Here is a 13917-nt window from a genome sequence, read left to right as displayed (position 1 = left end):
TGACTTGGGTTTGGCCTGGCCCCGAAGAAAGGGCATTGAGCTGGCCCGATAATTTATCTAGCTGTCTAGGGTGGGCCCCATTAATATATTTACATATAATTATAATATTTTATTATGATTAATTATATTTATATATTAGCTTATATTAAAATATTTTTTAATTTAATCAGGATGAGCCCGAGTCCGGGCAAGGCTCGGGCTTGGGTTTTAATTGTCAGGTGAGGACCGGGCTCAGGTTTAGGGTGTCAGGCCGACCCGAGCCCGACTCATTATCGGGCCAACCCAATGCCCAGGCTTACGAAAAGGGATGACAGAAAGAATTTTCTATCTAAACGCTAATAGGTAGCGTATTGTTGAATGATGTATATCTAGGTTTGTGTCAATTCATGACCTCTTGCCGAAGTGCATCTTGAATCTGTCGATTATGTTATGGTCAGAGCCCCCATTCATAGTGACTGGTTGAATTAGGAGAAGAAGTAAGTATTATTGCGGGTCAATTCATGGGAGCATCACCTTTCAATTTGAGTTCTTATTTACAATCCATCAGCATGTCACTTAGCCCGAATAGCCATGATGATCTCATTATTTGATGCGCCAAAATAAGGGCAGTAGTAGGAATTTTACGAAAATGTATTTTTTGGATGGAGTACCCGTTAAATTCGATTCAAACGTCTGTATGATAAATTGACAATTTCATCTATTTTTAAAACTTTTATTTTTTGTTTTTCTTTGTCAACTTTTACTCATCTTAAAAATGCTACATTATAAGATAAGCAAAAACAACAATGAAAATTAACGTTATATATCTTAGGGTACATACTTATATTTTCAAAACCTACCAAGTTCACACCCACACTCCTACCTTACCATGCGGCTCAGAGCACCCTGCTTTAAAATTTACCGCCGCCACAGTCGTACCGGCACCGGTGGCTTAGGGTACCGTGCTTAAAACTTACCGTGTACACATACTCTCGTACCGGCACCATCTGACTCGGAGCACCATGCCTTAACCATCAAGATTCAGGCTCATTCAGTCTTTCGCGATTCCTCTCTGGGGACGACCATGGGGGCATACGCTCGTTCGTGTTTCCCGCTAAGTATTGCTGCTTCCTGCTGGCAGCCAGTTGCTCGGTCCTCACTTCCATGGAAGCTCCTGGGGACCTCTCCTCGTCCTCTTGCTGCTCGGGCCCTCACCACCACCACGACGCCGGCGAGCAGTCGTCATCATCTTCCCAACTTCACGTGGGACGACGTTCTCCGAGCTGCGGAGGCGGAGCATTGGCCCGGGGAGCTGCCAGGCCTCCAAGGATACGCTCACAAAGTCCAGAAGTGCAACCGTGGTTCCGTAAGATCTCTCTCTCTCTCTCTCCCCCTTCCCGAGACAGACGCCATGAATTTCTCCTCAATGCCGAAAACTTGCTTTAGTTCCTTCTCGAAAATTTTCGTGTTTTGGATCTTTATCTTCCCTCCCCGCCGGATTCTTCGTATCTGGGCTAATTGACGGCTAGAGTCGTGATGGGTGGCGAAAAATTAGAAGGTTTTGTGGAGAATCTCCATCTTTTTGCTCCATTCAAGTCATTTAGCTCTGGTTAACCCAAGCCAGATAGGTATAGCTCTGAAGATTTTGAAGTTCCCACTTCCCACCTGTTTTCTTTTCCCATTTGATATGTCAAAACGCCAATATTGTTTCTCTATCTTAAATGCTTTCATACTCGTCAGCATTTTCTATGTCAATTCGTCCCTCAAGAAAACGGTTTTCTGTTCTTCTATTAGCTTGTATTCTTTACAAGCTTTCATATGGAGAAATTTCTTCATGGTGACTTGTAGTATCTGCTTACTTATCAAAAAGGACGTTGCGTTTAACTTGTAGGGGTTGCTATCCGATTTCCTACCATTTGTTATTGAAGGCCAAGTTGTTGGGTACATCCACCCATGGTAAGCTCTCTGATTTCAAAGTGTTTTTGTCGTTTTGTAATTGGTTCAATTTGCTTTACGCAATATTGAAGGTTAAGTTCTGGTTGGAGAAATTTTTTTCACCTGGATTACCATTTCTCATATCTGCAGAGCCTGATACAGTAGCATAAGTTTTTCCTTTTCTTATTTGAGTAATCAACCAAGTATGGCTTATATAGTATAAATTTATACATGGTCGCGCATCTGTAATCTTACCTTGTACAAATGCACTAAATAGACCAATTTTTTAAGATTTTGCGTATTTAACACTCTGATGAGTGTATTATCCTAACTGGAGCTTACAAGGTTCTATTTTGTGCAATTGTAGCCAATACTCAACATGCACAAGTTAGATAAATTTCACCTATATGACTGTGTACATTAATGTTAACAAAGATTTGTATTAGGTACAGCAATAAACTTGTGGGTTATTGTTAACATGAATCATTTTCTAGTCTTTCATGTAAATGTTAGTTATGTGCAGTTAAATATATAGGATGACGCAACATCAGCATTTGTTTGATATCAATCAATCCTGATATGTTCCTGTTTGCGGTACGTTTTCTTTTCTATTGGTTTGATTTTGGTATTTGGACATTTCTGGAAAGGTGCAAATAACAAAAACTTTCAATTTTTATTGAAGTGTATGGATAAGACCTATAACATGGATCTAAAATCTAATGAGTTTCTGTCGCTCCATGTTGTGTGTAATCATATTTGGTGTTCACCTGTCTCATAACTCAGTTTAATAAGTTAATAACTGTGGTTTTACTTTGTGTGGTTGAATTCTTGATGCCCATAGCCAGAGATACCCAATAATGCGTGGAAAATTGTAACCAATCGAGCCTTGTCTCTGAGAGTTTATGTTAATGTGATTGTCTCTTAATTTTGGTCACAAACAAGTATTACATGATTGGGTAACAATTAGCTGATGTCTGTAATCTATGTATGGGAAGTTTTCAAATTAACTTGGCTGCGTACTGAATGCAGTATCATAGACCACCTGAAGAAGTTTCCAGATGCTTTTTCTCTTGATCAGAATAATAATCATGGCAACAGTGGTGATAGCTATGTCACATTACATTCATCACTTAGATCGCCTGATGATAGAACAGATACGGTGGGTGATACAATCAAATGTCTCGGTGAATCTATTGTTCCGGGTATACGCAATGAGGTATATATTGTTACCTGCCATAACTTATTCACTGTTCATTATTTCTTGAAGCACCTTATATTTGTCCAAATGCTCTTGGTAGTATGTGGGACTTTGGCACCTTCATTCAGTCAAAACAAATATCATCAGCACAAATTGGTTGTATTAATGGGGCTAGGAGTATTCTGATATTTATTGCTTAGACTCTTGTACAGATGACTAAGAATGCAGTTTACTCTTATTCCTGAGCCACCAAAATTCTTCAATAAACTTGATGGTGGAAAACAGTCATAGCTTGTGTCCTCGTCTACACTTCCATATAATTAGGAACTTCCGTATATTTTATGAAACTTGATGGTTTAATCATGTTGTAACAATTATCCGATACAATGCAAGATTAGAACTAGACCTACAGATTGCAAGTAGAGCATAAAATGAAATATAGGAACTGAATGACAAAGGGAGGTATGCTGGCTTGTGCAGCAGAAACAGAGATGAGAAGAGAAGAAAGTGAAGAGAAGATGATAGAAATAACAAATGACAGAAAATATAGTTTATCTTGGGAGAAAGCAAGTCTTGTTGAATAATCTTAAGAAACAAAGGAGACCGCAAAGGTAGCAGATATTCACAATCAGGAACCAAGATTTAATTAGAAAAGGAAGACGGAAGAAAATACAAAGGACTGGAGGAAAAGGATAGGGGTGACTTGAAGAAGAAACGTTTTCCTGTCTTGAAGAAGACAATGATCTTTACGAACATACATTTTTGGAGTGTATTAAATACCCTAGACTCGATCGTGCTTTAATACCACATCAGATTCAGTCAGCAAAAAGAGGAGGAGAAGTCACAGAAAGAAGGGCTGCAATTTGTCATGATTCCTAATGGGAAAAAATTACCTAATATCTTTGAATTATACCCTGCGATATAAATCATGATTACATCAATACCCATACAAATATACCCCATTTTTAATAGTATCTATTATGCAACCATTGGATCTAGATCTAATCTCCATCTGCATCTAACCCACCATGGCTCATTATCTACGGTTGCTCATCATATCTTCATTGCCAGTTGACTATCCTAATGACTTTAGGCATCTGTCAGATGGCGAACATTCTGCCAAGGCTCTCAATTAATTAATCTGAAGTTGGTAACCAAAAGATTGCCTATGGCATATCCAGTTATAAAATGCACTTGCAAGTAGATGAATCCTCAGGACTTTGAGATTCTGAACTTGATTTATGTATCTTGAAAAGCATCATGTAAAAATCCATTTTTTTTGTTTTTGTTTGTGAACTTGTTTAACTGGAGTCCTGATGCTTGAACTTTCTGAAATTGTTTTTTCTTCATATAGTCACTGTAGATATCTGGACATTGGTTACATTTCCCAGTCAGGTTTGTCTTTGTCACTGCTGTTCTTTCTACTAACTCTTTGTCACACTAAATGTCAAACAGTTGTACCCTGTAACTTCAGCATTCGGGATGCCAGTTTTCTTCTCTTTGGAGCGTGCTGCAGCCCCTTTGTTTGGCATTAAGGTTTGTAATCTTGGAAATAGTGATGCACATTGGTTTCAGACAGGAAGGGGAAATGGTTTTGTCCCCTTTGTCATTTTTTTGTTGCTTAGGAAAATTACTATCTCAATGAAATGACATGGCATTAAAAATGACACTGAGATATCTTTGGTAGAGTGAAGTTTTGTTGTTTCTAGACTTTGATTGAGTTGAATAATGTACTATGACCTGAATATTGAAATTGAGCTTTAGTTATCCACTAATATTCTTAGATTTTTCTTCTGTCAGCATTAGGGTGTCTATTTCACATTAAGTTACTGTGTCAAGTCTTCCAGTAGCTGTTATCTTATTTATTTTCTTAAAACCTGCTGCCAATTTTGATGTTCTTAGTTTGGTCCTCTTATTTTCCTTAGTAACCTTTTGATTGTTAATAATCATGCATTTCTTGCACAACTACCAAAGACATGTCTACTTGGTTATTTTGCTTTTTCCATTTTAACATCCACGACTCCACTGCGAATCTAATAACTATAAACATAGGTATATGCACTTCTACCTAATACTTACTTCATAGTTGCCAAGCTTTTGAGGATGACCTTGCTGACCATGGTTTAACACAGTGAAAGGGGTCACAAGTTGGACAGGTTAGAAGACGTTCTTAATGATGCTAAAGTGATTAACAATTAACAAGCTATGATTTTATCAATGATTTTTATTGGGGGCCCTGAACTATATTCTTCAAAATTTTTATAGGGGCGAATGATATTTGCAATTTTTTATGGGGGCCAAACAATAAAATTAACAATTAACAAACTATGATTTTATCAATGATTCAATGAAAATGAAAGCAAATTGTCAGTTACCACACCCTCACATGAGTCATGTCAACTCATGTGCAGTAGCAGCCTTCTTGAAGAGTTCGTGTCACTTTCTTTGGTCAAATTCTTTAATATGGCTTCTAAAATGATCATGCTTCCATTGATATTGGCAAGCGTTGTTGATTTAGCAGATTACTGTGTCATAATTCTGAGCTACACAAATTTCCTTTGCAATGCTAATTAGAAATACTGCACCTAAACCCCCAACTTTGTTTTTCTGTCATCTGCCATAATGATTTGATTTTCCCCATCCTGCAGTGAGGTACTTGCATGATGGTGTTTATATTTACTTAATGTGACTTCCTAACTGGTCACATACTCTATTTTCCTTTCCAAATCTCGATACAGTTAGTGCTGATTGTCGATGATTCTCTAGAATAACTTCAACTCATACTGGTCATTTTGTTCACCTCATTTTTAAAGGCCTATGGTGTCCATATGAATGGCTATACAGAAAAAGAAGGCAAAAAGTACCTTTGGATAGGAAAAAGAAGCTATGAGAAGCCCACATTTCCAGGCATGCTTGATCATCTCGTTGCTGGGGGACTGGTAGGTGTCTCTTCTTTTTCTTTTCTTTTTTTCTTTTTTTTTTTTTTTTGGCTTTGTCTTGTAACTGCTCAGAGACACACATATAGTTTTGGAAATGGAATTTTATCTGCAGAATGTACGCATACACACGCACACGTCATTGTATTTCACAGAATGCCAATATAACCAATAGTTGATGCATGAAAGTAAACCTACACAAAGAAAGTATTTCTAAGTTTTGAAGGAGGTTAATTTTGCAAAAATGAATATTGTCAGCATGCTAATTGTACCTTATACGCCAAGATACTATTCTAAATCAGCCCAATATTGTGAGAATTATATTAAGCAGCCATCACTTGTTGAGGAAGGTGGGTTTCTTTTCTAGGAGGAGTTCAATGTAGTCAGATGGAAGGGAATCACATCCAGGAATTACATCAGGCATCTATTGAAGGAATAAAGCTTCTGCATTTGTCTAGTAAGCTGCACCACATAAATTTTATTAAAAAAATTCATGCCTACCCCATCATTTGTCGGTTAGAAATCCTTAAGTAGTTCTTTGCTTTCACGGGAGTACATTTAGAGGGCTTGCCCAGTGCTCATATTGCAATACAGAAAGCTGTAAATGGCATGACATTTGTAATGATATGTCTATCGAGGAATTTCTCGGGTTTAATACGGCAAAATTGTATATCTTGGGAATAAAACGGGAAAATCTCCTCAAATTTTTAAAAAATTTAAAACATTTAATAAATCCTGAAAATTATAAAAAAAATAAAAAATCATAAAAAATATGAAAAACGCATATACTACGCGTATAATACGCGTTTTTTTCACGTTTTTTATTTTATGCCGTTTTTTTAAAAAAACATGTTTTGCACAGGTATTATACGACTGACTATGTTTTGGAGTATTATACGCATCTTTTTCCAATAAGATGCGTTTTTCGTGACAGTGAATCATATATATATATATATATATATATATATATATATATATATATACCTGGGCAGAGGCAGGGGCCATGGCCCCTCCTCGGATTTTAAAAATTCAAAATTTTACATGTAAATTTTAAAAATTTTAGTTTGACAACCTATATAATAAATTTGAAAAATTATATTTTGGCCCTTGTTAAAATTTTGAAACTATAGTTCGGCCCCTGCAACGAAAAATTTGTTAGCTCCACCCTTGTGTGTGTGTATGTAGAGAGAGAGAGAGAGAGAGAGAGAGAGAGAAGAAGAAGAAGAAGAAGAAGAAGAAGAAGAAGAAGAAGGGAAAGATGCAACTAAAGGAGGGGACACTATCTATCTATCTATAGTCGACTAAGAAGTAACATGTTTTAGGTCATCATATGTTTCCATGGGGTTTGGGGGCTTTGTCAAACAAGAAAATGAAGGTGCTTTGTAATTTTACATTGTAAACATTTATGCCATTGGCGTTGCATGCCTTAAAAATAAGTATAATATCAACACTAAAATTTAGAATGTTTTCTCGTATAATTTCAGAGACCAAATATAGATGATCTATTGATGAAACACTCGAAAACCATTAACTCACAAGAATTTTCCTTACTGATATATAATTCGGATTGGTATTCATCACTTTCAATGCCACATAGTGTATATTTCTGGCTCCATCACATGTGGAACACCTTTTATGGTAACAACATAAAAGAAGTGATATGCCATCACATAAGATCACCATACCACTTTCAATAAGTTCTACTAGTTTAAAATTTATATATATATATATATATATATATATATATATATATATATATATATATATATATATTAGGTCCAGAGCATACATACATCAGCAAGCTGTAACTGAGCAAGTCTGTATGTCATATGTGTTGCCTGCCTGTTATGATGAACAGCTTAATGACTTTTTATTCTAGAAAACTAGCATTAATAATGTTGAGTATATTTTTGTCTCAGTTTTCATGACTGGATATTGAAGGGCATGGTTATTGCAGCCATATGGAATCACTTGCAAAGATAATCTTCTAAAAGAATGTGAAGAAGAAGCAGGAATCCCAAGGAATATTGCTAATGAGTATGTTTCTCAACCATGATTTATCTGTTCCTTCCCTTTGATGTTTTATTCATCAAGCGTCCGTTTTTTCACCTCCTTTCTGAGCTGTGAAAGCACCTTCAGCTACTTATAATTTAACACAGGGTTGTGGTTAAGGGAAACAGGTCACTTTTTCTACAACTATTACTGTTTTCTAACTTAATAAATATACTAAATGTTGACTCCTACCTTTCGATATTTGTTATTCTAAGTGTAAAGGCCCTGCTATGCCAATGATTTTCGAAGGAATTGCCTTTTATCATGGAGATCAAGGTAGTTTGAGGTGAAAAAATCTTGTTGCCAAGGATTGAATTACAGAAAATGTGACACTGTGGTAGCAGAAAAGATGAGCATATCTCAAGGTCCTTAGAAGTTGCATGATATGTGTTAAAGAGTGTCGACCTTAAAATTGTACCAAGACAATTTGTAAAAAAGGAATCTTCATACCCTTTAACTGAATAGTTCAATACTATGTCAAGCTAGATTACTTATGTAGGAGGATAAATGCACCGGTTCATTCTCTTGCCGTGAGAAAGTTGGCAGGTTGTTTCTGAGTTTTGTGCGTGACAGAAGTGTTGCAATGACAACAGCAGAGTTAATAAAAAACACAGGTTATTTTGAATGAATCTCAAAAAACACTTGAGGCCTTGTAAAGGATGAAATAACCCCAAAAAAAAAAGCTCAAGTTTCAGCAACGATTTTTTTAGGAAAATATCGTGTAATTATCAATCTGAATTTTATAAACTTATTATGAAGTTTTGAGTCTTTTGGTCTTTTCATTTTGCAAATAAATAAAAGAAATCCTAAGTTCACAAGTAGATGCCAATAGTTGTATACATTACATAGGCATATTTCCCATTGTCAGATTCTGATTTAAGGTTTCCAGTTTCCTTTTCGTTTCTAAATTTCTAGTCCTTTACAAACATCTTAGCAGCCCTACGTATTCACTTCCATGTTTCATTTTCATAAGAATAGGCCCAAAAAATTTACAGCAGAAATATTAAGAAACGAACATCTTGGAAAAAAAAATCTGTAACGGCTGTTGTCTCAATGAAGTTTTTAGATACTGAATTCTCAAATTATAAATGAGTTAAGCTTCTAAATCAGATTCTAAAAATTTGTAGTAATAAAAAATAGCTAGAAGATCGCAGCATATGGCAAGAATTTGGATATTTTTTACAGCAAGGTTTTCCTTGGGTATTTTTGAGCAAAAAATTTTTTCTCGAGCAAATGTAGGCAAATGTTTGAAAATGGAAAAAAATTAAAAATTAAGTAAAAAGAATAAAAAGCGAGAAACTAATAAGAAGACAAAAAAACTAGATAACATGATAAAAGTAATGTTTTAATGATGATAACAATGGTGATGAATTAAACTTAAATTTGAATACATGATGATATTAACATTAAAGAAAGAGAAAAAGGAAAAATATGAAAAGCAAACTGAAAAAGCAAAACAAAAACATGATAAAGTTACTTTTCATGTTTAAAAAGACATGTTTTTTCCTGTTTTTTCTTTTTTCTCTTTTTTAACATTAATATCACGCTATTTTCGGAATATTGTGACAATGGTTAAAATTCCTATTTTCTTAGGGTTATAATATTCAGAAGAAACATGATGAATAGGAAAGACTAGAAAAAACTCAAGATGAGATCAAAAAAGAAATATTTGAGAGCTAAAACAGGAGAAAATCCTATTCTCTGGGGGAAAAAGAATCTTGAGGAGATTGTCGGAAATGATGCTTTGAAACGCTTTCTGTCATTGGTGAAGGCATTGAAACTGTTGAATCATTTCTCTGTTTTACTTCTTCACATTTATGTTGCAACAATTGAATGTATTTCTGAAGATTTGATACTGCAGAGCTCTTGCAGCCAGTGCCGTTTCCTATATGGACATTGAGGGATATAGACTCAAGAGAGATGTTCTTTTCTGCTACGATTTGAAGCTTCCTGATGATTTTATTCCAAACAATCAAGGTATATATCAGACAGACACTTTGACAATTGTAAAAGCTTAAAATCTTGGGAGCAGCTAAGTTTGACTGTGTAGCCCCTTATTCAGAACTTGACAGGAATTTCTGCAAAAACTCAGAAATGAGGAGATTGTAATTTGCTTTTCTTACTTTGGATCCAAATTGGTTTCTTGAGACATAACACATAGTTGGTTTTCTTACTTATTTTGAAGTTTGAACCTAAGCTTGTCTTTGTCATAACCCCCACCCCCACCCCCACCCCCCCCACCCCCAACCAAAAAAAAAAAAGCTTCCTTTTTCCTCTCTCTCTCTCTCTCTCTCTCTCTCTCTCTCTCTCTCTCTATCTATCTATCTATCTCTGTCTGAGAACAAGCATACAATGTCATGGTGACTCAGTCATATTAGTAGATTTATAAAACACGTGGAAGTAAATAATGGATATGAACTCATGTCTGTGAATTCTTGCATGGAACTCAATATACTCAACATATAGCTTATCCCGTACAACCTTGTAACTTCTGGCAGTGGCTATGCCAAAACCTGATGTTCTTGCCACTTCCCTCTGTCTTGAGAGATGTCCTTTGCCTATGCATTGCCACTACTAGAAACTATCTTGTGTAAACGCACTTTGTCTCCATAGGTCAATGATACTCCCAGTTTAACCAAACAATTGTCAATTTGTCATTGGGCTGGCATACATGTTCGCATTCATAAGCAAGCAGTCTAGCCAATCTTTTGTTTTCTGTATCAGCAGCAACAAACTTAACACAAACAAGGAACAGAACATTCCTTTTGGTGTTCAATCTGTTCAAGATTGCTGGTTTTGAAGCCCCAGAGCACTTTATGTTCATGCTTGCATGTGGTAATCATCAACTTCTATGTGCAATGATGTTTTTCTATGTGTATCTTCAAAGTTAAACTTTTTGAATAGGAAAGGGCATCCAGTGATGTCCGTACCAATTTTTTTCTTATCAAAGTCGGTATTTTTTTTTATTCAGCATGTCAAATATTAACTTATCTGCAGCTTAACGGCATATTCAGTGAAAATCTCTTGAGGGTGATCAACTTTTCTTTTGGGTGTTTATTTTTCCAACTTGACGATGAACTGAATGCAAGAAATACCGGCAGTTTTATGATTGTTGACAGATCTTAGTGGTTAAGTGATCATCTATCTTAATTCACCTTTCTTAAAACATTGACTTGAGTTTTGTATGCAGATGGAGAGGTCAGCTCTTTCAAACTTATCCCAGTGACCCAAGTTGCTAATATTATTCGGAGAACAGAATTCTTCAAGCCAAATTGTGCTCTGGTGATTATTGATTTCTTGTTCCGCCATGGGTAAGCTTTTATTCAATTCCGTGGTTTCACTGAAAAAAGAAATGTCAGGAGTTGCACAAACGAGTAGTGTCCCTGTTCACCTGTAAATCTAAACCAGGTCCCTTAAATACAACAGCACAGAATGCAGCTTGGTTCCTGTTGCTAGCTAATGATTTAGCAAGTTCCCTTCATCTAGGCTCCAATTTTGGTTCAACGCATTGAAATTTTGGTAGTTTCAACCAAATAATTTGCATTCTTTATTTCGACTTTTTCAAACTCTCTAAAGCACTGGCTAGGCAGCCAGTTAGAGCCTTACAGGCCTTCTAGATGGAAAAGTAGGAGTTTGGTACAGAGGTCGCATATCCTCTGCAAGGCCAAAAATAATAGGAAGGCATTCCTAGGAAGCAGACAAGACCTAGATTTTATAATCATGAGAGGCCACTGGCAATCTGCTACTAATCCACCTCTGACTGCCCTGCAAGGGTGAATTTTCTTCATTGTCAACAACAGCAACAACAAGAAAAATACTACTGATAGAAAAGCGTTGGATTTTTCTCTTCCGCACTAATATCAATTATTGTATGGTCTATAAAAAGAAAAAAGGATCACGTATGCCAATCCTTCTGCTACTAGTGTAAAACAAAAATGTGATGTCTTATGCAGGCTAATAACTCCAGACGATTCTGGTTACTTGGAGCTGCTCCAGAGTTTGAGACGTGGAGAGTGCACATGATTCTTCATCAATATTTCCGTTGTCTCTTGCCTCCACGGTAATTTAGAATAACAAGATCCAATTGGCCTTAAGTCTTTCGTGGCCTGCTTTGTACCAGTTATTATAAGAATTGGCTAAGCATGATTTTATTGCATTTCTTTAATCTTTTTATCATCGCTTGCCATGGAACTTGACAGGACCCAACTTCAATCTAATGAAGCTTTTGCTATTATCTTGGCTCATTGCTTTTGTATGACCTATAACAACAACCCGGGTCACTCGATCCAGTTGTCTAAAACTATCTTTGTTTTTGGTTGATTGTGTAGTTAACCCACGATCTTCAGCGGATCTGCCTTTGTCTGAGGGGCATTGAACGCTTGTAAATTTAGCATAACAGCACTTCATCAATGGACAAGGAGCATTGTCGAGTTTGCAGGTGATGGTCTTTCCTGAGTTCTGACTCTGAGGCCCTGCAAATATAGTCGTGTGATTTTTCCTAGATTTCAAGCTAATAAACCAAATAGCCGACACCCTGTCTGCACTAATATAGTCTTGAGGACTTTCAGTTGTAAAAAGGCCATAATCTTACAAGGTCCAAATTCTTCCTAATCAAATGTACAAGAGGACATCCTAAAATAATATACCCAAAAAAAAAATCAGTCAAGAAAAAAAATAATATGTTGAATCATGTAAAATAATAATAAGTAAAACTTGTAAAGAATAAAGAATAGAACTTAAGAATGGTATCCAATACCAAAGTATATTAGAGAATGACACGGAAATGGGGGTTCTTATGACTACAGATTTAGCTTATGAATTTTGTTTTGAACTTGGACTTTCTACCTGAGCAGGTTATGTGTTATGGGGAGGCCGAGCAGGTTATGTTTAATGAGGAGGCATGAACCCTGGTGACGTGTAGCCTGGAAGGGCTTACATGTCAACAGTGGGAGGCTCTTTCACGCCTCCCGCTAACACCCGAGTCGCCTTCCACTTTTTACTTTAAATTATTCCACTAACTGCATTCATCTGAACTAGATGAGGGCATTTGGCTGTCACACTCCTTTTAACCCAGTTTTATAAAAACCTAGGTTTTATGAAAACCAAGTGTTTTTCACGAGTTTTAGAATTTTTTTCTTTTAGGTGACACATCCAAAACCAGAACCTGGTTTTTGAATAAGCCAAAGGTGACCAGGTTTTTCACTCTTTTTTACAAAACCTGGTTTTGTCAAAACTAGGTCCTCTTCAAACCAATTTTGATGACCTCCAAACTCCAAAACCTGGTTGTGAGGTGTCACCCAAACACCACCTAAATGCCTGCTTAAAGAAGACAAGGACAGTAGAACCATTGGTTTTCTGTCTAACGTCAAAAAGAAATCCCGATCAACCCTCAAAGAAGCTGTTCAGCTTCTTCTGCATAAAGAACATTCAGTTTCAACAATTCTAATGAGGCTTAGATCATATGTAGAAACAAGATTCTGCAGCTGATAAAACTAGACAGAATTGCGCACCCTTCTAGTCCATGTGTTGGTCCACCGACTGACCTTTTTCCTGTTTGGAACACTTTCTCCACTTATCGACATTCACGACTCGATGCCAAACAAGAATACTAATCAAAACTCCGAAAGTTTCTGAAACAGGACATATACGCACAAAATCAAGTCAGCAGACCCAACTGAGTGTCAAAGATCATCCGTAAATAGTCATAAATCAAATAAGAATACCAATATACATGGCAATGTGAACAAGGAGATTGCAACACAAACCTTCTGTGGGCAAAAAAATGCACAAGAAAATGTCTAGATTCCCATTTGACGT

The 13917-nt window shown here is 36.4% G+C and overlaps 1 protein-coding gene across 2 annotated transcripts; it reads left to right on the top strand.

Annotated features, from left to right (window-relative positions):
- Positions 1 to 984: 984 nt before the first annotated feature.
- On the top strand, positions 985 to 12641 carry LOC116264906 (nudix hydrolase 20, chloroplastic-like). 2 transcript variants are annotated; one of them, XM_031645370.2, is made up of 10 exons: positions 985 to 1345; positions 1871 to 1935; positions 2944 to 3130; positions 4568 to 4648; positions 5926 to 6051; positions 8006 to 8085; positions 9962 to 10077; positions 11291 to 11411; positions 12054 to 12160; positions 12429 to 12641. In XM_031645370.2, the coding sequence occupies exons 1-9, from the start codon at positions 1064 to 1066 to the stop codon at positions 12121 to 12123; spliced, it is 1128 nt and encodes a 375-aa protein (XP_031501230.1). In that variant the 5' UTR covers positions 985 to 1063; the 3' UTR covers positions 12124 to 12160; positions 12429 to 12641. The 2 variants fall into 2 exon arrangements, with proteins under 2 accessions (XP_031501230.1, XP_031501223.1); XM_031645363.2 differs by lacking the exon at positions 12429 to 12641 and having other exon boundaries at positions 12054 to 12342.
- The last annotated feature ends 1276 nt before the right edge of the window (positions 12642 to 13917 follow it).

This window comes from Nymphaea colorata, chromosome 1, assembly GCF_008831285.2.
Source record: "Nymphaea colorata isolate Beijing-Zhang1983 chromosome 1, ASM883128v2, whole genome shotgun sequence".
NCBI classification, from domain to species: Eukaryota; Viridiplantae; Streptophyta; class Magnoliopsida; order Nymphaeales; family Nymphaeaceae; genus Nymphaea; species Nymphaea colorata.
This window is presented reverse-complemented; position numbering and strand designations above follow the sequence as displayed.

Bases quoted from the DNA above. Each gene is read 5' to 3' on its own strand.
- LOC116264906 (XM_031645370.2), top strand. From the start codon at position 1,064: ATGGGGGCATACGCTCGTTCGTGTTTCCCGCTAAGTATTGCTGCTTCC. The intron at 8,086-9,961 runs GTATGTTTCTCA...TTGATACTGCAG, and splicing joins CCAAGGAATATTGCTAATGA to AGCTCTTGCAGCCAGTGCCG. The intron at 10,078-11,290 runs GTATATATCAGA...TTTTGTATGCAG, and splicing joins TTTTATTCCAAACAATCAAG to ATGGAGAGGTCAGCTCTTTC.